At 38.4% G+C, this 23455-nt stretch overlaps 1 protein-coding gene across 1 annotated transcript in view; it reads left to right on the top strand.

The window, feature by feature from the left end:
- The window catches only part of ank1b (ankyrin 1, erythrocytic b), a gene marked incomplete at both ends in the record, with an annotated part of 72889 nt that overhangs the window by 27747 nt on the left and 21687 nt on the right, over positions 1-23455 (top strand). The window contains 25 exons of the mRNA XM_079256050.1: positions 3743-3844; positions 7727-7825; positions 8199-8297; positions 8596-8694; positions 9655-9840; positions 10040-10138; positions 10296-10394; positions 10583-10681; positions 11151-11348; positions 11627-11725; positions 11984-12082; positions 12394-12492; positions 13683-13880; positions 14002-14100; positions 14297-14395; positions 14609-14806; positions 16018-16116; positions 16543-16641; positions 16737-16835; positions 17437-17529; positions 17737-17809; positions 17987-18007; positions 19353-19476; positions 19569-19632; positions 21468-21580. Of these exons, the coding sequence (XP_079112176.1) occupies positions 3743-3844; positions 7727-7825; positions 8199-8297; positions 8596-8694; positions 9655-9840; positions 10040-10138; positions 10296-10394; positions 10583-10681; positions 11151-11348; positions 11627-11725; positions 11984-12082; positions 12394-12492; positions 13683-13880; positions 14002-14100; positions 14297-14395; positions 14609-14806; positions 16018-16116; positions 16543-16641; positions 16737-16835; positions 17437-17529; positions 17737-17809; positions 17987-18007; positions 19353-19476; positions 19569-19632; positions 21468-21580 (2756 nt within the window). The remainder of the gene's footprint in view (positions 1-3742; positions 3845-7726; positions 7826-8198; positions 8298-8595; positions 8695-9654; positions 9841-10039; positions 10139-10295; positions 10395-10582; positions 10682-11150; positions 11349-11626; positions 11726-11983; positions 12083-12393; positions 12493-13682; positions 13881-14001; positions 14101-14296; positions 14396-14608; positions 14807-16017; positions 16117-16542; positions 16642-16736; positions 16836-17436; positions 17530-17736; positions 17810-17986; positions 18008-19352; positions 19477-19568; positions 19633-21467; positions 21581-23455) is intronic.

Genomic DNA, 23455 nt, shown 5'->3' on the forward strand with positions numbered 1-23455 from the left:
ATGTGATCAGTAACATACTGCATGTCATGAAAGCAGCATAACGCAGAGGCAGAGAAACATCAAAGTGTAATTTGAAAATGTGAAATTTGAAATGGCTTTTGGCTTTAAAATGACAGTAATAACATAAACATATTTAGCTGAATACTTCAAAAGCTACAACATGAAGTTACAACATATGGTTTCTCTTTTTAAATGACCTCCCTAGGTTAAGATATATGTGAACTTCCTATTGCACATTTTGAATACATTTTCTTTCTGGTTTACTGTCTAAAAATAGATTATAAGAGACTTGTGAGGCGTCTGTGAGCCACATTTTAAACAGCACCAACATCGTGGATCATTAAGTGGAAAGGCTCTTATCACTGACACTGACTGTTTGAAGTCGCGTGTCTTAGTTCTTTCATGCAAAGTATTGTCTACTGTGGCTCTCGTTTTTCACAGAAAAAAAACCAAATCTGAATAATGTTGCTGTTCAGACACAGTGCTGGGGTGCAGGAAAGAAAAAAAAAGTAGGGCAGAAGAAAACAACAGTAACAAAGGATTAATATGGCCGCTGGCCACTACATCTACTGTATGTTGTATTATATTTTACTTACACTGTGCAATAGTGATGCCGGGGTTTTGAAATTTTTATTATATGATTAATTGTCGTTCAGAAAATTCATATTTTATTTATTTAATATCCATTCTTTAACTGCAGTAGTTTTGCAAGAAGTTTGAGCCTGAAGATTTTCATCTGATAATTGTTTGAATTAAGTAAAATTAAACCGTTTTCGTTCGATTAATTATTTTAGGTCTTTGTGTTCTTCTCTTGAAATGTTTAGTTGTGCTGTTCCATTTGGTTTAAAGACAAATGTGGCCACTGCACTGCTGTGGCGTTGGTCTTGGATAAACAGCTGGTGGCAGTATATCTCCATTAGTGTGACACAGACCTACTAAAAACAACTGGGCTTTGTACTTTTCAAATGCAACAGGAAGTTTTGTTCAGATTTGGGAAACCATGACCAAATGCGACTTTTCTGTAAGTTTAACCCAGTTTGTTTGAACGTTTTACTGTAAAAGCTGTTGTTTTGGTTTTTTTTTTTCCCAGGAGAACAGCAATCATGCAACAGATGCTAAACTGTAACCATACTTTAAGATTAACCCTGACCAATTGCAAGTGGCAGGAACTTCAAAATAGTAGATGAAGCTCATACTTGGATTTGTGGTTCAACGGTCTGTGTTGTAACACCTTTATACATGCTCTATTATCATGTCATGGGCTTTTTCTAACCCTGTGATGGTTGCGTAACATCTCTATCACCTTCATATAGTTCAGAATGTACACAGGTTATCATGTTCAAAGGCAAACGTTGATACATTACAATTGTGAAGCCTTGTCATATTAAATTTTTTATTACTGCCTAATTCAAGCCACAGACAGGATTTAAAAAGGCAGAATTAGCTAATTTACAATGATGTAAACGGCTAATTTCACACATTTTTAGCTGTGAAACAGCTGTTTCATGGTTTTGAGCAATATGAGGCTACGTTGAATACACATGCATACAGACAGAGCGTTCTGTTTGCCGTCTATGACATTTACATCTTTCAGTCCAGTTTCAGAGAGCTTGTTGGTGCATACCCAGACGCAGCAAACAAAGCAGTACCACCATGAACCGTGGGGGCAGTGTTATGCAGTATAGCTAACGTATGACTCGTGGAGGAAGGAATGAACAAAAGTGAGTTTTTAGTGGTCACACAGACCATGGCTGTCAACTGCACTGCCTCTTTTTTATGGCTTTTTCTGAATGACCTCCTCCTCTGTCACACTATTTGCTGCAAAACTGGTGTTGAAACTGAGAAGTAAACTCTAAACTCTGCACTGGCCTCTAAAGCCCCGACACAGTCTGCAGAAGTATTCTCAGAGCTGCAGTTCTTATGTTTTCTGGAGCAAGACTGCTTTGGTTTCATCCACGAGAATGAAATTTGTTTTTATGATCTTCCTGATCACAAATATCATGTTAAATAAAAGCTTCATTTACCAGTAAAACACATGGATGGATGCATACAATTGAGTCTGAATTGCTCATTTTGAAAGAGCAATTCATGCTTTCGTCACAACACGATTATATTACTATATCTCACTTTACATCTGATTGGACCAGGGTTCCCTCCAGCGCTTGCAGAATGTGCAGAATGCTGCAGTCCATCTCTTGACAAAAACCAAGCAATGGGAGCACATTACTCATGTACTGGCCTCCCTTCACTGGCTCCCTGTGACTTTTAGAGTCCAATTTAAGATTTTATTCATTGTTTCTGAAATGTTTGAATTTTATGGCCCCGCCTTATTTAACAGAGCTTCTGCTGCCCTATGCAACATCAAGAACCCTAAGTTCTGCAGATCAGCTCCTGTTGGAAGTGCCTAAAACCAGGCTCAAAACTAGAGGAGATAGAGCTTTCTCGTTGGCAGCTCATAGACTGTGGAACAGCCTTCTGCTCATTTAGGACCTCAGTCCAGTTTAAAAGCCCATTTCTTCTCCCTGGCATTTAGAACTTAGCAAACAGGATATCTTGGCTATTTATTGAAACGTTTACTGACTTCATTTTTTTTTTCTCTTACTTGGGTTTTATTGTTGTTTATAACTGTTTTATTGTGTTTTACCTGTTATAGTATTTTCTTTTAATCCAGAGATATTTTTTTCATTGATATATTTGATATGCATACTTGATTTTCATTTTGGTCAGCACTTTGGTCAACAGAGGTTGTGGTAAATGTGCTATTTAAATAAAATTTGAAATGAATTGATTGAATTGAGTCTGTGTTGCCCTCAGAAAAGTCTGTTCTAAATCCATTCACAATGTTCCACATCAGTGTGACCATAGAAGAGTTTGAAACTGGGGATTTCTCCTGCTTATACTTTATTAGAAAACAGTAGTTAGCAGGTTGTTGAAAGATTTTAAAAAAATCTAATTTCTCTGCTAGATTAAATCATATGAAGTGTGTATTTCTGAGAAAGAAAACCCAGCTTCCCAATACATTTGCACATGTGAGTTTTGAACCTTGAAAAGGAGATGTGAGATATAAAAATGTCTGTCATTTGAAAAGGGCACACATATCTTTCAGCAGTTCAGTATAATTAAAGCACTTGGGAATAACAGCTCACACGGATTCATAATTTTACTTATGACAGGGGTGGAGAGAGGGTAAAGAATAAAATACGGCCCGCGTCGCCTCCTCTTCAGGGCATTGCAAACATCTCAGTGTTCAAGTCAGTTGCCTTACACATTTGGCCGATGAATGAATGCAGAAGTGGGCGTATAAACACTGACACATGCTGACAAATAAACCACAGGAGCTTTCCTGCCTGAGATCAGGCAGACAGTGCAGCTTGCGGCACAGTGTTCTGTGAAAGCCTGCCAAACTCTTAGTGTGGGCAGTACTGGGCTGCAAGGAGTCTGACATTTTATCTCTCTTACAAAAGGGGTTAAGAAGCAGTGAACGTACAGTAGCATCATATTTCCTGGATGCTGCCTTGTGATTTAACTTGAAGCCATTTTTATCAGTATAGTGGACCAATAGCTGTAGTTTTACAGGGGCTTTTAGTGCAACATGTTATTGGATATATTTATATGATTTTTGTTTATTAATATTAGTAGAAAAAGTTTGTATTGTTTCTTTAACTTTGAAGAATGAGGCTGTCAAAGAGTGAATCAGTTTTTCTATCAGTACCAACAGATCTCTTTTCTCTATTCATTGCAGGCCGATGCAACCACCAGCTTCCTGCGTGCAGCTCGTTCAGGTAACCTGGACAAGGCTCTGGATCACATAAAGAATGGAATTGACATCAACACCGCTAATCAAGTAAGACACTTTCAGCTATATTACTAGAATAGTAATGCAGAAATCCAGTTGTGTCAGTGGGAGTAAAAACCCACAGATTTCAATAATGAAACAGCAAGTTGAATCATGGCTCATGTCAAAATCTGTTAGGTTGTTTAATTAGTATTCAGTGCACTTTACTAAAATAGCAGCTTTCACTTCAGTAGCTAAACATAGCTCTGAATTACACCACCTGTCAACTTTTTATGCATTTTATAATCAGAAAAAACACAGTTTTAAGATCTTTGTGTCAATCATGTGTCAATGATGGAATCTCTTTTTGATTGTCGTAATTTTACTAAAATGCTTTTAAATTTAAAAAAAAAAAAAAAAAAAAAAAAAAGTGAGTGAGAGAGAGGGAATGTGCAACAGGATGTTAGCCATGCAACTACATTGTTATTTAATTTAGCAAATGTAATTTAATGTAAATGACTTCTTCCAAGTCAGGGATGGGACCACAGGAAATAAAATACAACACACCTTTTCAAAAGAAAGCATTGTTGAACTCAAGCACATATTAGCTTTAGGCCAAGTTTTTAGTGCTTCCCCATATGGCATAAAGTTTTTTATTTACTTATTTTTTCCCAGACAGAAAAGTGAGTATTCATTACATTTTTCCTTTTTGTATTTCTCCATAAAGACAAAAATCAGAGCCATATTCATCTGGTGTTTTGTAAGTTCATTGACATTATTTAACTGAAATATCCCAGGAATGTAAGTACCCAGACTGTTCACATAGAAACCTCAGCGCAAGCGTTTTCTTTTTACCTCTCGACTATTTCCTCGTCTGTCACAGAAAAACCTCTCCACAGAATGATGTTGCCATCATCATAATTGGGTGTAGGAATGGTATTTATGTGGTGATGCCTGGCTTCTCCTCATGACAAAATAATTCCATCTTTTGTCATTAGATTAGAAGAATTTTGCTTCTAAAGTTCTCAGAATCATTTAGGTACTTTTTCTATAAACTCTCAGTTAGCTATCTGCCATATTGGTTTGATTGTTAGTTGCTTTACCAATGGATGTGCAAAAGAAGTCTGAAAGACTTCATCCATTTACAAGAAGTCTGCATGTTTCAAACTTCTAACTGTTTACATTGAAGTGGGTTGGTACTTATTTTTCCTGTATTTTTGCCCAGCACCCTTTTGTAACACAGTCCCATCTCACAGCTTTTCAGACAGTATTTCTGTTTAATGAGGTTTTCACTTCCACACACCATCAACAATAAGATTCAAAAGAAACCTTTATTCGTTCTTAATTTCTGTTAGTAAAAGCAATAAAGCACAAGTGAAGTCTAGTCAAGCTGTAGAAACATCTTAAGCACTGAAGGAAGTGGGATGCAAAGGTTTAAAGTGTTGCATGGTTAGCGTCATAGCATAATTGCCTCACCATATTTTGGCCAAATATTGATATTTTTCTAATTTTACTCTTTTAACACTGATGATTTAGTGTGAATTTTTTTTCCTCCAAAATCCTTGAGCTATGACCTGGACAGTTTATGAGGCTAACATTATGGAAATCAGATATTTCAGATACGTATTTTGCATAATACATTAGAACTAGATGCTTTGGTTATCCATTTTGTAGCTCAAATATTCTAATCTACATCCATAATGCGACCATAATGACAATACGATGAATAAAATGCTATTATTTTAAGTAAACTTAGATGGCAGTATAAATAGTATAAGATAGATAAAAGTCAAATAAGTAAAACTAAGTCAACTTTGTGAAAAATAATTTTAAGTGAAGAAAGTACAGTCAGTAATTTGCTTCTGATCTGCTGTGTAAAGATGTTTATAAACACACTATGCAAGTGGACCAATGGTAAATTATCCGAATGTCTTAATTTACTGAATTTTCTGCCTCAAAAATCTGGAAGCAAAACTCTCAGAATAGTTACTTAATTGGACATGCAAGAAATACTAAAATAAATGCACAGTATTATCACTAGTATTGTTATTATTTGGGAATAATACACTATGGGAAAGTAAATAGCTGCCCCCTGATATGAAGGTCATGGTTATTAAATATTGTAAAAGGAAAATAGTTCTTATTCAATTCCTCCGTGCAATCTGTAAGTGTTGACCATAGTCTTTAAATGAATGCACAGTCTACCATAGTTTTACAGGATTCCCTAAGGAATCACATTTTGCAGAATCAGCAAAGTAAGTAAAAGACTAAAAAGAAAATTAAACATTCATAACTCTTAGACCCCTTATTCACTGCCTTTGTAAAACGTAGTGTGCATGAATAATTGAATATATTGGATTATCCCTCTCTAAATCACCAGTCTTCCTGTCTGTTCTCTTACACCTTGTTGTATCAAAAATCCACAAACTAAACTGAATGCATGGTACTATGGTACTATGGTACTCAATGAGGCTCCAGGGGAAGTCGTGAGTATTAAAAATAAATATATATAACAATCCCCATCTGTGTTGCTCTGCTGATGCAAGAGAGAAGATGAAATTTAAGGAATAGACACCATCTCTGATTCAGACAAGTGTCAGAACCCTCTCATTCACGAATCAATGCAGAAGGCATCCTGTAGCATCAGCTGTCAGTCTGTCAGGTTAATGTAATGAAGCAGTGAATTTCTACATCAATCTCCAATGTGCCAAACCACGAGAGAAACTAAAAATAAACAATGGCTGAATACAAACAAGGACATAAACTTGTTTTAAACTCATGTGTCATGTTTGTAAGTCCTGTGACTTTCCCCCACCTCCCCTCCAGCCACACCATGAGGACCTTGTCGTTAGTTAATAAGTTAAAAGTCCAGAGTGACATTTGCTGTGTTTACTTTGCTGTGGGCGTCTAATATTTTTTGGGTCAGTGCCTCAAATCAACAATGTCACATAACACCAAGTGCAAATCCTCAAGACACTACAGAGCAAAACTAACAGTATTTGGCGACTTGGCCAGGAGAACAGGTTGCAGCAGAATCCTGGTTTATTGATGGTTGTTGTTCTCTGAGCTGACACGAGGGCAGATGTGTTATTTTATATGTGATTTATGAAATTCTGCGCCAATAACCTCGATTTAGATAGAAACCTTTATTATGTTGTTAGTTATATTTCTCTCTTCTGGTTCCCCCTATTTTTATTCAGGCATCTACACTAACCACCTTCCACTGCTGTGCTTTAATCTTTGTGACTGAAAATGCTATGTACATAAAAAGCCTAGATGCGTTTGTGTGAAAGGATGTTCACCAGAGCTCCCTCTTTGTATTAAAAAAACAACCTTAACGTATCCGTTTCAGTCACATGCATATACCTTTAAGAGAGTGTGTGACTGTCACCAATACACTTTGTTTCCCGTCACTGTGCGCCTGCAGTTAGAGAGAGGTCTACCCACTTGAAATGAGTGACACTGCAGCATGATGAGAAGTCTGCTAAACAGAATGGATCACTGGGACTCCTCATGGCCAGAACGGTTACAGCAGCCAGGCTGCAGCTGAAATGTTTGACTCCCAAAGATACAATGCAGAAAAGCTCACTAATCCTCCGCTCTTCATAGTCATCAGTCGCGGATTTCACAAAACTCCTCATGCACTTTTTCATGTTCAGTGCACCTTAATGAAAATGGCGGCTTGTTGCATTGCTGTCAGGGGCATGACTCCAAGGAAGCACTTCTCTTCTTCCTGCCTGCCTCTTAATTTAGTCTCGGTGAAGAAGATTCTCCTGGCTTTTCTGAAGTATAATAAGATGCCCACATGCCAGGAGTTGGGCATAAGACCAGTAATGATCAAAGAATTGTCTATAACTTATTTAATTATTACTGAGTTGTGAACAGCAGTTCAGTGAGTATTCTTTTTCATGTGCATCTCTAATGTAATGAATTCTCTTTTTTCTCTTTCAGAATGGCCTCAATGGTTTACATTTGGCCTCTAAAGAAGGTCATGTCAAAATGGTCCTGGAGCTGCTACACGCTGGCATTGAGCTGGAAGCAACCACCAAAGTAAGTTTCTCTCCCCACCAGCACATAGTCACCCACAAAAACTGATGTACCTTTCATAAGTTAACAAAAATTAAAAGAAATGTGCAATGCTTCTGTAAAGCTATTTTGTACCTGGCTTGTATTTTTTTTTTTGCGTTTTTTCCTCTTTTGTTACTATAATCTAATCAGTCATTGTGATACCTGTACCTGGTATTTACAGTACAGGTATCTGATTTGTCTCCTGAGAAGCAAATGAGCTAAATGCCATCTTACACTTCTGTCTTGCATAGAGGTATTTTGGTGTTGAGCTGTAAGTGTGGAGATCTAGGCCATTAGGCTGCCATAATTGTCCTCTCATTTCCTTTAATTTCCATTTTTTTTCTGTGACCTCCAGAAAGGGAACACAGCTCTCCATATCGCAGCGCTGGCAGGGCAGGAAAAAGTGGTGGCTGAGCTTGTCAACTATGGTGCCAACGTTAATGCCCAGTCACATGTGAGTCTTCATAAGCTCTGCCGAAGTAAAAGCTGTGTAATAGTGTTGACTCATATGTGTGTGTTTTTTTTGTGTGTGTGTCTGCATTTCTAATACAAATGGGACACAGCTGCTAAATGTTTTTTCTACTCTATATTTAAACAAGATTCCAGTCTCTTTGTACAATAATAAAGACTTTTTTGGGATTGTTGTGCAAAATGCTCACATCTCATCTGGTTATATGGGTTGAGGCCCATGTGAGTGTCTGCTTTGTCACGCTGTATATGCAACTGTTTATAATCCACATCTGTCCTAACAGAAAGGCTTCAGTCCGCTCTACATGGCAGCACAAGAGAACCATCTAGAGGTGGTCAAGTTTCTGCTTGAGAACGGGGCCAATCAGAGTCTCCCGACCGAGGTATGAGTCTCTTCAGTCTACTCTTTAATCTATCATTTTGTCTGACTTCTTCCATTCTTCTTCACCTCATATACAGATAGTAAAACTGAGTTAAACAAAAGCCAGACATCCATCCATTTTCTTAAATCCTTCTTCCAATTAAGTGTCACTGGGAAGTTGGAGCCTACCCCAGCAATCACTGGGCCAGTCCAAAGTCCAGACATATCCACTTTTTGCAACTCCTAAAGCTGTCATTTTGTCCGTTGAAATAATGAGTAACATTAAGTGCAACAATCTTCTAAAGGACACAAAGTCCATTCTAAGCTAATATGAGACAAACTTATTAGTAGTGAAATATTTTCCTGATAAAATGAATGAGGCAGACTGGGTTTTTTTGTTTCTATAATATAAAAAAATATGCTTGGCTGTTTTGTTTATATTTCAAGCTAATATAATTAGACAAGAAGGTTTGACATCTCTCACTGCATCCACTCAAAAGGTTACATCATTAAATGGTCACAATTTGCTCTGTGGCTAACCTAACTCTTTATTTCTTTATAATGTCTGCTTCCTGTTCTCATTTTTATTCTGTTCTGCCTTGCTCTCTTTTTTTAATTCATTAATAATGACTAGCCTGAGCAAAAATGCAGTATTGTGAATAGCATCGGCCCAGTTTCACTGAAATTTGTTGAATTGTTCATTGTGTGGAAGCTCAAAGTTTTGCCTTTCAAGCGCTGTATCTTTTCTCAGATGTTAGTGCCATGGCAACAAAAGTTTCTTCATTTTCAAGGGTAAAAAGGGTACCTTCAAAGCAAAACAGAACTTTCACGGTTATCCTGACCCACAAGGCCGCAGGCATGAGGCAGTGTGCTGCATGTTTTTTTTAAATTATTTTTATTTTCCAATGCAACATCATGCAAGAAAAAAAAAGGTGTATTTTATTACTTCTTCTCTTTACCCTCTGTTTGTCTTCTCCCTCAGGATGGTTTCACACCGCTTGCAGTAGCCCTCCAGCAGGGCCATGAAAACGTTGTGGCACTGCTCATCAACTACGGCACGAAGGGCAAGGTCCGCCTCCCCGCGTTGCACATTGCCGCACGCAATGATGACACGCGCACCGCCGCAGTCCTCCTGCAGAACGACCCTAACCCTGACGTCCTCAGCAAGGTACTGTGCCAACATTTGCCGAGACTAGGTCTACTGGCAATAAGGTTTATTATACTGAATTATTTTAAAAAATGCTGTTAAAAATAGGAGAAAACAGTTCTAAACAATTATGGTTTTTAAAGTAAACAGGAGGTTAAGAAACTATAATGTACACTTGATGATTAAACTTTGACGCCTCATTTTTCCCTTTTCCCTGCAGACTGGTTTCACACCTCTCCATATTGCAGCTCACTATGAAAATATGAGTGTAGCCCAGCTGCTGCTGAACAGAGGAGCCAATGTAAACTTCACCCCGAAGGTCAGTTTTTCTGCGTGGACTGAATAAGATGTTAGGGAACAACTTTTTTTTTTCCATCTTGTCTTTATTCATTCTTTATTTAAGTTATCCTACTTCTGATATATTTTTGGTTATTGCTGCTTGATAGATAGTTCATTTGATACTTCTATTCTTCTAGAATGGCATCACACCCCTTCATATAGCCTCCAGAAGGGGCAATGTGATGATGGTCAGACTACTGCTGGACAGAGGAGCACAGATCGATGCCAGAACTAAGGTAGGGTGTGTGAGTGTGATATCATTTAGTGGTGTTCTGACTTTGTGCAAAGTTGAATTGATGCTTTGTAATATATACATGCTGGTAAGCTCATTTTCATGAACAGTTCCTCTCTGATGTGCTCATTGCTATATCAAATGCTGTTTAACTATTTCCACCCCGATATCTATTTTTCTTTCTTTTTCTAGGACGAGCTGACTCCTCTCCACTGTGCAGCCAGGAATGGTCATGTCCGCATTATTGAAATCCTGCTTGAACATGGTGCTCCCATCCAGGCTAAAACCAAGGTAGAGGGACTGCTGCCATGACTCTATCACTCCTATTCAAAAGCTTATTATTGAAGTTTCTTCAGTTCTGACTCCATGACGGTGTAAATAATAGCCAGTTACCAACTTGCATTAAATTTGAACCCAGTCATTCACCCCCAGGGAAACTTACTTCAACCAAAATGTTTTCTCAAGAGCTTTATCAGCTACAACACAAATGTGTCTGTGCAGTAGAAATTCTCCCTGCCAGATCATATGCAAGTAATTTTAGCACAATGTATTGACTCTGGACTCACTTTCATTGACTGCCTTATATAACATACTACATAGGCAGGATATCGTTTTTTTTTTTTTTGTTTGTTTCTTTTGAAACACTGCAATCCATCTCCATATTATGTCTTCCACCTTTCTTTATTGATCCATACCTTCATTTCTCCTTCTTTTCTTACCTTCTCTGTTCTTTGTTCTGATCTTGTTCATTTTACCTCAGAATGGTCTGTCCCCAATCCACATGGCAGCTCAGGGGGATCACATGGACTGTGTCCGACAGCTACTGCAATACAATGCTGAAATTGACGATATTACGCTGGATCATCTAACCCCGCTTCATGTAGCAGCCCACTGTGGTCACCACCGCATGGCTAAAGTTCTACTGGACAAGGGAGCCAAAGCCAATGCTCGAGCTCTGGTGAGGAACTCTTTTTTTTTTTGCTCTGTGATATTTCAGGTTATTTTCTTGAGCAACTTGAAATTCAACAGCTTTGCAGGGAAAAACAAAATACAGGACAATTAGCTTAGCCTCTTTTTTAGTTCCTGAGAGATTGCAAACCCTCTTTTATTAACTATATGTACTCCATGTAATAGTTTTATTATTGTTAATTGTCTGAAGAGTTAAGTCTGTAAGAACAAAAACATCACAATGCTTCAGAACTATGTGCAATAGCTTTTATTTTCTCGTTTTCCCAGAATGGCTTCACACCTCTTCATATTGCTTGCAAGAAGAACCACATGCGCTCGATGGACCTGCTGCTAAAGCACTCTGCTTCCTTAGAGGCTGTCACAGAGGTGAGGTGACCACAGTGGAAAAAGTCTGAATGAATGCTGACCTCCATGCTGAGGTCAAAGTTTCCATCCAGGACAAATTCATAAAGCTGTTCTACTATATATTTTCCACTGCTTTTTTGTCACATAAAACATTACAATATTTTTGTCCCTTTTAGGCCAAATCTTTTGTACCATTCTAATCATAAATGAGCTGTTTCCTGCTTTGTAATTCTGTCATTATGAGCCTTAGTGATCATTTTTGTCTGTTTGTGTGTTTAGTCTGGTCTCACTCCTCTTCATGTAGCAGCATTTATGGGCCATCTCAACATAGTGAAGAACCTGCTCCAAAGAGGGGCTTCACCCAATGCTTCCAATGTGGTGAGAGCTGCTTGTTTACCCTAGAAGTGATAGTTATTAACAGATAATTTCAATTAATCAATAAATAACCAGATTATGGAATAAGATTGTCAAGAACATTTCTAAAGCTGATAGTTGATAAGAATTAAATTAGTCATTTTTTTCTGCATGCGATACAATGAGAGCATGATTAGTTTATGATTTATTTTTGGAAAAAAAAACCTGTTAATCAGATTAGTGATCATTGATCAGCAAGCAGAATCTAAGTTACATGCATATACTTGAGGTAGTACTACATATATTAAGTTACTGACTGGATGTGTCTTCATCAGAAAGTGGAGACTCCTCTCCACATGGCTTCCAGAGCAGGACACTGTGAAGTCGCTCAGTTCCTTCTACAGAATGCAGCACAAGTGGATGCCAAGGCTAAGGTATGCTCTGTGAAGTGTTGTCACTCTCATCAAGCAAAGCAAATGCTGTTTTTATGCATTTTAGCTCGAGGTCAAATTTACTCATAAATCATATTTAGATAAACCTAAATCAAATACATAAGATGGATTGTAAATAAAAAAGAATAAATATGGCCAATAAATTAGAATAAAATCTAAACATAAAACAAATTTAGTTAGAAGTTATACTTTCATCAGAAGCCAAGAAGAAGTTGTATGTCTTATCTAGTAATTTGTATAGTGTATGTCCATAACCTGAACAATGCATCTATGGACTTGGGGCATCCACTACATATACTGAAGTACCTCTTTGCTTCAGTTTAGCCTCCAAAATAAACTGACTATTTAGGTTTCTACTTAGGGTGTGGATATTGAGAGGATAAATTAAGTCAGAGGTTCAGAACATATTTGAAAATGAAACAATAAGACAAGTTAGTGGGAACACAGTTTAATAGGACAACACCGCAGATCTGTTGATATGACTACCGTGTGACAACAGGGTCTGCAGATCACATTTTCCAAGCCATATGATTTCAGTCTTAGTTTTCATGCAGGTTTTAAGGTCACTTTAACTGGGGAATTGTATAGCTGTTAAACAAATTTAAAAATTTGGACCATATAACATGATAGTTTATTGTAAAAATGTGAAAAGTGTCATGTTCTAATGTGACATTTTTTATTGTAAAAATGTGAAACTTTTATGTTTTTCGATGAAAGCATTAAATATAAACTGTATTTGCCTTTGAATGACAAACTGTGGATGCAGCATATCAGAGAAATGTCCAATTTACCAAATAGGAATAAGTCCTACTTCATGATGGTGAAGCTTATAGGACTCTGATATTGTTAAAGTTCCACCCTGAAGCAAGACAGGAGTAGATCCTCATGTAGGCAACTTAATTCCCACTGTTCAAGCAGTACGTAGAGGAGCATTCTCCAAGTCCTCTCTGTTATGTGTTGCTTTAGATGCCAACAAACAAAATCAAAGTAATGAAAACACAATGTTATCATCCATCATAACAAAAGACTGCAGACAGTTCTAAAAGCTTCCATTCTGCAGGTCATGAAATTTAAATAATGTCAATACTAAGTTTATAAGAAATTTATCAGTGTCTTATTTGTTCACGCTCTTAATTATTTGTGTTTTTTATTTAAACTTTTCGGCCCTCCAGGATGACCAGACGCCCCTACACTGTGCCGCTCGTATGGGCCACAAGGAGCTCGTCAAGCTGCTTCTAGAGCACAAGGCTAACCCTGACTCGGCCACAACTGCAGGTCACACACCCCTACACATTGCTGCACGGGAGGGACACGCCCACACCATTCGAATACTTCTGGATGCCGGAGCACAACAAGTCAAGATGACAAAAGTGGAGTAGACTATAAAATTACAGTTTTTTTAAATCTTGTCTTTTTTAGCTTCAGTGTTTGTACTGTACATGTATTATAGTAAGTAATTGTTTTTATTTGTTTGTTTTTTCTTTTGAGCAGAAAGGTTTTACTCCTCTTCACGTTGCTTCTAAATATGGAAAAGTGGATGTGGCAGAGCTCCTTCTGGAAAGAGGAGCCAACCCTAATGCAGCAGGGAAGGTGAGTCATTGTGTGTGTGTCTATACTTTGGAAACAACAACATTGTGTGGAGCAGTTAAGCATAAAAGCTTGACCTCATTGAGCTAATTTTGCTGCTTTATAAATGGGCTGTATGTGTCTCATATATACATGTTTCTGTGTGGTTTTGTACATGCGTGAGTTTATATATGTTCATATGTATGTGTGTGGTTAACAGAATGGTCTGACACCCCTTCATGTGGCCGTCCATCACAACAACCTGGATGTTGTAAAACTCCTGGTCAGCAAAGGAGGATCTGCACACAGCACTGCCCGAGTAAGATGCTCACATATGAGTGTGCACATACTCACACAGGCAGGCTGACACAACATACCAAATGGATCGCCGACAAATGAGTGTTACTCACAGTGATTTATGCAGCTATTTTCGTAGTGTTCTCACACAACAGCTTTTAAAGTTGCACGTGTGCTTAAGAGGAGCAGTGTCCATGCTGCTTTGTGTCTGTACATCCTTCTTTCTTCTCCACAGAACGGTTACACTCCTCTGCACATAGCGGCCAAACAAAACCAGATGGAGGTGGCAAGCTGTCTGCTTCAGAACGGGGCATCGCCCAATGCTGAATCCCTCCAAGGCATCACGCCTCTACACCTGGCTTCACAGGAAGGAAGACCAGACATGGTGGCCCTGCTCATCTCCAAGCAGGCCAACGTAAATCTAGGAAACAAGGTATACTGAAATATGATGAAAATGACACGCCAATAGAGCTCAGCTGTATTCATGTTGACAAGAAGATAGGTTATAACATCATTGGACCTTGTACTCAAACAGAGACACATCACCAAGATGAATGGTTTAGCGAGGGGTCATAGTTTTAGATGCAACAATGAGAAGAATGGTGTCAATGGGAGTGGAGGTGTGGACCCAAATGCATAACTGAGAGGCAGGAAGGCTGAAAAAGTGCTGAGAATATTGTTTTAATACTGAAGAACTGAACGGGGAAGAACTAGGAACTGACAAGCAAACAATCAACCAGAGAAGAGAAACCAAGTGGTGTAAATACAGGGAAAATGAGAGATGGGTGTAACTGATAAGCTAAATAAATCCAGTTGAAATAATGAACGGGAAGCAAAACAGGATACAATACACAGGAGAGCTAAACAGGAAGATCTACTAAATAAAACAGGAAACAAGAACAAAAGACACAAAAAAACCACCACAACATAACACATGGGCAAGGGTAACTTTGAAAGTTCTCTTGTTCTGCTCTATTGGGACATCTGGTGGCTTGGAAGTAGACTCTGATTGGCCATTGTCCTAAACTAACTTCAGATCCCCCAGGGACTGAAAAAGAAGGAAGGGGATGAAGGGGGCGGTGAAAAAGGGGAGGAATAATGGATGTGTGGGCATGAAAGATTTATAAGTAAGGTTGGGATGTGATAAATAGAGAAGGATTGGGCAAAGTAGGAGACGTGGATGATGATGGATGGATGGATGGATCAAGGATAACATCACAGGACAATTAAATATATAAGGATGAATGTATAAATGGATGATCAGAAGAGCTTAAACTTAAGATAAACAGCAGTTGAGTAGAAAAGAAAAAAACAGCTGAGGATCCCCATACCCCCCGGGACCCAGACATTTTTACGATTTACAAGCTTCACATGGTTTTGTAGCCCAGAAAGACTTCTAGGTTTGAGCATAAGGAGTTTTTGCAACCCCTGCCATGCAACAGACTTACAAGCTGTCCAGGGTGTACTCTGCCTTTCGCCCGAAGACTTCTGGGATAGGCTCCAGCTTCCCCACGACCCTGAATTGGATTAAGCGGTTAGGAAAATGAATGAATAAATGAGTTTTTGCAACCCCTCTTTTCAGCAGTAGAAAATATTTGCATTTTGAATTCAGATTTAAAGTACTAATCATTTCCTGTCTTTCAGAATGGCCTGACGCCTCTGCATCTTGTAGCTCAAGAAGGTCATGTTGGCATCGCTGACACGCTGGTCAAACAGGGGGCATCTGTTTATGCTGCATCACGGGTAAGTCACATGTTCTCCACTGGTTCACAGGATAACAAAGACCGTTCCGTTTTGTATAAGTTAAAAATCAACAATGATTTCCTGGATAAAATCCCTGTCCTTTTCCATCTGTGTTAGACTATTTGATAATCAAGATAATCCTGAATCTTCTACCAAATGACAATTAAACCAACAGTAGTCCAGTAAATATAGATGGAAGTGTTTCTATTTTCATGCATAAAATATTGTATTTGTTGTATGTGCTGTGTTATTTGTAAAAAAAAAAAAAAAAAAAATGCATGCAAAATAACATGAATTTAAATAACTTACTCATTTACATTTTGTTTCCTTTCTACACATGTCATGTTTGTTTGTGTTTACAAATGTTTGCACAAGAATCCAGCTGCCAGTCAGGAGGCATCAATAAAATCTCTTTCATCTTCTCAGATGGGTTACACACCCCTTCATGTGGCCTGTCACTATGGCAACATCAAGATGGTAAAGTTCCTCTTGCAGCAGCAGGCTCACGTGAATGCAAAAACAAGGGTAAAATTCCTCACCATTTTCTCTTTCTTTTAAACGCTGCTCTTTCTGCTATTCTTTTGTCTGAAAATGCATTCTGGCCTTTTTTGTTTCTATAGATGGGCTACACGCCTCTGCACCAGGCAGCTCAGCAGGGCCACACCGATATCGTCACCCTGTTGCTGAAACATGGAGCACTGCCCAATGAAATAACTTCAGTGAGACATCCATGTCCTTCTTTCTGGGTTACATAGTTTGCATACTAAATATTCAGTGCTGTATGGATGCGTAAATATTAAATGGAACTCAACTAATAGGCTTTTTTTTTTAATAAAGCTTGTTGCTTGTCTGTGCAATCACATGCTAAAGACAGAAATAGCTTTGAATTTGCATTTAAATTTAATCATAGTTGCAATTTACATGCAGCTCTGCATTCATCTACATGCCCATTGTTCTTGCTGGAATTACTCATGAGTTCCTCATTGCATATATATGAATTACATAAATCACAAGATTTACTATAAACTGGAATCTTTAATTAGGCCTGTTGCATATTTATGCATACAGAGACAATAATATTTTTTTTAATAAAGTTTTTTATAGGATATCATTCCTGGTATTTCATCAGAGCATTGATGCGCATTATTAACCTTAAAATGGTCCATTTTTACAAGTGGCTTTGCCTATTGCATTTTACCTCCTTTGCTTTTCACTGCCATAAAAAGCAGAAATGCTTTAGAAACTGTGCATTAATTTGATTGAAATGTAAAACATCTATAAGAATATTTTTGGTAATGTTTCTCACATTGCTCTGCATAGAATGGGACATCTCCCCTGGGCATTGCTAAGCGCCTGGGTTACATCTCTGTCATTGATGTGCTGAAGCTGGTTACCGAGGAGTCTGTTTCCACGGTGAGCAACACATCCCGCATGGTTCATGCGCATACATGACGAACAAAGCTTCGACACATGATAACTTTGATGTTCAGTCAAGTCAATCACGCTCTGCTCCCTCACCTGCTTGCAAATGAATTCAGCCTAGTCTATTCTTTTCTTTTCTTGCTTTTGTCTGTCTCTGCCATTCCTCTTTACATCTAATTTCCCTCCACTTCTTTACAGATCACCACAGAAAAACATCGGATGAGTTTTCCTGAGACAGTGGATGAGATTCTGGATGTTTCGGAAGATGAAGGTAGGGGACTTGATTGTGTAAAGCCTATCATCTGCAAAGCTTTGATCATTCATTTTCAGCTCTGTTGTTGCTACTTAGAAGAAGACTGCATGGGGAAGTACACTGACATATCGAACCATGCATTTAAATGCTTATATTTAAGACTGCTTATAACACCCTTTTCTGTTTGTTTTGTAGGGGTTGCCCAGCTAACTTTAGGTAGGATTGTGTCTGTCTCTCTGCCTTGTCTGATCCGGTGGCTATTAAACTTGCGCCTTCATTGCAATTTCACTCTCTCATTTTCTCTGTGTGTCACTAATTGTCTTTTTAATCAGTTCTATTCTCAACTCCAGCCCTGTTTGCTGTTCTCTATTTTTATCTTTTCTGTCATATCTCTGTACTCTTCTCCTTTGCCTCCTGTTCAGAAATTTGTAGAAAAAAAAGTCTGTTTTTCATCAGCATGTAGTCACATTTTCCTTTTACCAGTGTTTATTGTAAATGTGTGTCAGCTTTTTATCAGAATTCCAATTTTTTCTGCATATAAAACAAAAATGGCTGCTTTTTCTACATGCAACAGCCTAATTGATCTATTAGTAGATTCAACTCGTGCTGTGAAGCAGCTGTGGCACGCCAGCAAACAACACACACAGTTGCTGTTCATTGAGCCTTTTCCCTACTTTAAATAACTGAATTCAAATCACTTTTTTGCAACAATTTTTGGAAGCACTCCCACATGCAAACCTAATTTATTGATTTATTTTCTTCCAATGTTTTGGTGTTTTTATATTCTTTGATTTCATTATAGCTTCTCCCAAGCAGCTTGTTCTGGTGGATGTCAAATCGTCTGTAAACATCTCCATCTTGTTAAGTGGTTTTTATATGTTGCTCTTACTGTTATAGTTATTATTTAAGTATCATTCCTATTTAATAATTGAGGTGTTTTCTCCTACACAGAAACAACCATCACCACATGTGATTCCATCTTTAATGGGCATGCTCACTAAAAAAGCTGTCACCAGGTGCCTTGCAGTTTGCCGTCCATGCAGTGTCCTTCTAAACTGTTAATACTCACTGTCTTACCAATCCTCTTCTTTCACTCTTTTGGTTTCCATTGGCTCTCATCGTTGTTGGTCTGACTCCATCGCTTTGACTGAAATGTTTGCAGTTGCTTTGTGGCCATTTTTTTTTCTGTGTTTTTATAAAGGTGAAGGGAAGGGAAGGATGGCGGTGTTACAATTATGGTTTTCATCTTTGGATCAAATCATCTGAAACTATTCATATTTGAAGTGGAAAGCTCAGTCTTACAGAAACTGACACTCATGAAATAAATGTTTAAATGTAACGAAATTGAAGGAAATTCCATTGTTAGATATTTTTTAATTGATTTAGGACATATCGTGAGCGAACATGAAAGTTGACACGAGCATCGTTTCCACATACGCCCTTGGACGCATCCTTTTCTCTCTTAACTCACAATCTTCTTTTCTGCAACCTGTTCCATGCCCGTTTTACTTTTTTTCATCTCTTTTCCCCCTCCTCTGACCTTTTTTAATTTTGCCATCAGGAGATGAGTTGCTTGGGATGGATGGAGCTCGTTATTTGAAACTTGACGACTTCAAGGACCAGGATGATGACTTTCTCTCCCCAAAGAAGACCCTCAGAGACTTTGAGGGTGGTATGGGCACCACGTAAGTCATATAGTATAGTGTATTTTGATGGGAGCTGAGGTGAACTGTGCAAACTCTGACTGTATATTGTCTTTCGCTTTCCACTGGTAAAGGCCGTATTCCCCTGCTATCCCTCGGATCCCCTGTGTGTCACCAGAGACAGTTCAGCTGGACCAGGTATGCCTCATTTGTGGATTTTGTGAGCATTTATTACTGTATTCTGCTGACGTCATACACTCACTGGCTACTTAATATGGAATACATTGTTACCTCCGCAGAGGAGGTTATATTTTTATCGGCTGTTTGTCTGTTTTTTTTTGTCTGTTTGTGTTCAGAATAACTCAAACTTTTCATGACATTTTCCGGAGTTGTTGGAAATGTGAAAAGGAAGAACTGATTTAATTTTTTTGGTGATCCGGATCACCGTTTGGATCCAGGAACTTTTTCAAGACCTTGGTGGAGGTTTGCGCTCTCCGAGTGCTTTTCTAGTTAGCACTGGGTTGGATCCCATTTTGCCTTCAGAGCTGCTTTAAGGACACGTTCGCATCAGCCTTTTTGATTCGAATCCAAGTCCATTTGCTCGGAAAAGTCCGCTTTGTTTGGGGAGCTGTGAAAGCACCAAATTAATTCTGATTCGGACCAAAGAAGTGGACTCGGTCCGCCTACAAACGCAGGTCTTGGCACGTTTCAAGCGGGCCAAATACAGGAAGTGGACTACAAAAAAAAAAAGTCACTTCCTGCATTTGACATACCTTTGCATTGTGGGTAAATACATATAGATCGCTTTAAGAGTCATCTGCCTCGTCTGTCGTTCATACTGCGCCCATTTTTGCAGTATATTTCTGCAGTATACTTCCAGAAGACAACATAAAAAACCCAACACAGCTATAGTTTTGTCTCCATGTCTAACTCGCAACATTGTTTTTCTTCTTCACGCGGCTCTTGTCCTCCCTTTTGCGAGATACCAGTGGAGCACCACCTTTGGTGGGAATGGGGATATATTATTGTAAAGGTTTTGCACGTTTGACCAAAGTGCAGCGTGAATGCAATCTAATTCTGAATGGATACACCCCCCTACAACTGAGCCAAATCCCCAATCGGACCAAGTCTAGCAGAATATCCTGATGTGAATGCACCCTAATTTTTAGTAGCATAGATTCATCAAGGTTTTGGAAACATTCATCTGAGTTTTTGTTCCATAATGGCATGATAGCGTTGACACAGTTGCTGTATATTTGATGGCTGTACACCCATAATGAGAATCTTCCATCCCACCACATCCCAAAGGGCTGTTTTAGGTCAAGACTGAGTGACTATGAAGACCCTTGAAGTCCAGCAACGTCACTGTCATATTCAAGTAGCCAGTTGGAGATGATATGAGCTTTTTCACATGTTGTACTGTCCTGCTGGAAGTAGCTATTAGAAGATGGTACAGTGTGGTCATAAAGGGGTGGCATGCTCAGAAACTATATTCTTTTACAATACTGTCTGAATTATGATCAGATGCTACTAAAAGTCTCAAAGTGTGCCAAGAAAATATCCCAGACAACATTACACAACCAACAACTGCCTGAATACAAAGCAGATTGTTTCCACGAGTGTGAACTGTAGCCTCTGTTACTTGTTCTTAGCAGACAGGAGAGGCACTTAAATGCAGGGCACCAATAAACATGCCATGTTTAAAATCACTTAAATTACCTTCTATTTCGTTCCCATGCTTGGTTTGCGGTTCACAAAGTAATCTTGACTATGTCTATGTCTATTGCAGCATTGAACTGCTGCCATGTGATCAGCTTATTAGTATTTGTGTTAACAAGCAACTGAACATGTGTACTTCATGGAGAAACATTTCATGGAGAAACATTTGTCATCACCTTTTCTGTCGCCTTTCTCTATTTTTCCTTCTACCCATTTTTCCAGTTGTTTTCTCTGTCCTTATCTTTTCACTTGTAATTGTGATGCAGCTTTCAAATGTTTTACTGCCTTTCACTTACCCCCCTCTCTCACTTCAGCACACCCCTATCCCTTTGCCAAAAGAGTATGACGAAGACTCGCTGATCCCAAGCAGTCCAGCTACCGAGACTTCAGACAATGTCAGTCCTGTGGCCAGCCCCATTCACACAGGGTGAGCTACTCAAATATTTTACTGGTTTATAATCATCCTTTTTTTAAGGAACTTAACATTTTATTATTTGGTATTTTTTTGTTATGTTTATGATGAGGTTTTGCCGATTCAGCAATATTTAAAAGTATTGCAAATGTATTTTATAGTACTGCATCCATAAAAATAACTAAACGTAAGAGTAGCCTAAATACTAATAATAAGGTTTGCAAAGAAAATGGAAGATAAAAGATCAGATCAGACATACTTCATTAAACCCAGGCTGGGTTATTTTAGTGTTACAGCAGCAACGTAATTGAGTAAAAATTTTGCAGTAAACCTAATCTCAAATATGTGGTTTATGTGCACAAGGTATCTATCTGGTGGCAAATAATTTTTGAAGGTATTTTGTGAACATAATAATGATTGTTTTTTTGTTTAGTTTGTTTTGTTTTTTTTTATCACAAATAAGACAAATAACAAATGCATCTGACAATGAAATTTTACTTAGTAAAATAACAGGTAGGCCTACAACACTTTTTTAAAAAAAAGAGAAAGACACACAAGTGTCTATTTTTTGTAGTTGTTGTAAGAGGAAAAACACAGATTTCCAAATGGGAAATCATGTTCACAAAGTCAACACTTGAGACATGTAGCTGCACTGTTGATGCTGCAGAATGACTCTGCAGCTTCAGTGAAAACTGATCATCATACGCTTTGATTTCATGCTCAGTTGCATCAGACTTTTGTGGTAACTCAGCAGGGCCATTAAATTGGACCCCTAGTCTTATTCCAGCACAGGAAGGGAATTGATTAAAAAATGTATAGCTTATCTTGCTCCTCTGGGATAAGTGACAACATGCCCTCTTTCCGCTCGCTAGTGTTGTGCTTTTTTCTGTTGACATGTTTCCTCATGGACCAAGTAACAAAAGAATTTAGCTCGCAGCAAATTAGTGCCTTGTCAAGAAGTGAAGTGGACATCTTTCAGACTTCTTACAAACAAATGAGGTGCATACATTGTACTCCGTTCTAACAGGATGAGGACTGTGGTTCATGAATTGAATAGTGAGGCCCATCTGAACCTCATTAAACCTATAAAGAATGCTTTTACATGCTGGATGGAAGCGCCATCTTGTGAGGATTTTTCTCCTGTAGCCCTAGTTTGATGCCATTGTAGGCTGGTTAGGTTTTGTGATGTTGGGCTGAAGGGCTCAAATCTTAAGGAGAAATTAAAAGGTGGAAAAAAGAAAATGAGACAGGTTATTATGCTATATACTTTTATATATTATACTATATATTATACTATATTTATGCAGGTAAATATAGTCGATGCTGCTGAATGCAGATATTCTGGAGATTATGTTACATGTACAGTAGATGTGTCCGTACAAGGGGATATATGAGAAAGCACTTGCCAGGACCAGTTGGCGTCTGCATTAACATTATTGATGGTAAAGTTAATGATGCTTGTAATTTTCTTACATTACAATGCTCTGCTGGGAAACTTTGACTCTAAGCATTCATGTGAAGGTACTTTTTAATAGACGTTATTAACCCCACTTTGGCAACACATTGTTATTCCCACCCATTTGCACACAGTTACTCGGTTAAGAATCCTTTGTACCCATTTTTGTCGGTAACCCCTCGGAAATTAGTTTCAGCAACTCATGGAAGTGTTGTACAGGCTGGTTATCATTCTGTGCTTGTAAGTGGTGCTCAGCTGCATCAGTTATGGACAAAAAAACATCCAGCTGCAAAGTGGTGGTCTACAGGGGCAGTCAAAAGTGTCCTGAGATTTCATCCATTAAACTCCATCATTTTAATACAGCCTGATGCTAAATTATGAAAACTTCATTGGGATTAAGTCCCATTAGAAAATCCCAGTAATGGTTTTTAAAT

The sequence above is a fragment of the Telmatherina bonti genome (genome assembly GCF_933228915.1).
Source record: "Telmatherina bonti genome assembly, chromosome: 17".
In the NCBI taxonomy this organism is placed as follows: Eukaryota; Metazoa; Chordata; class Actinopteri; order Atheriniformes; family Telmatherinidae; genus Telmatherina; species Telmatherina bonti.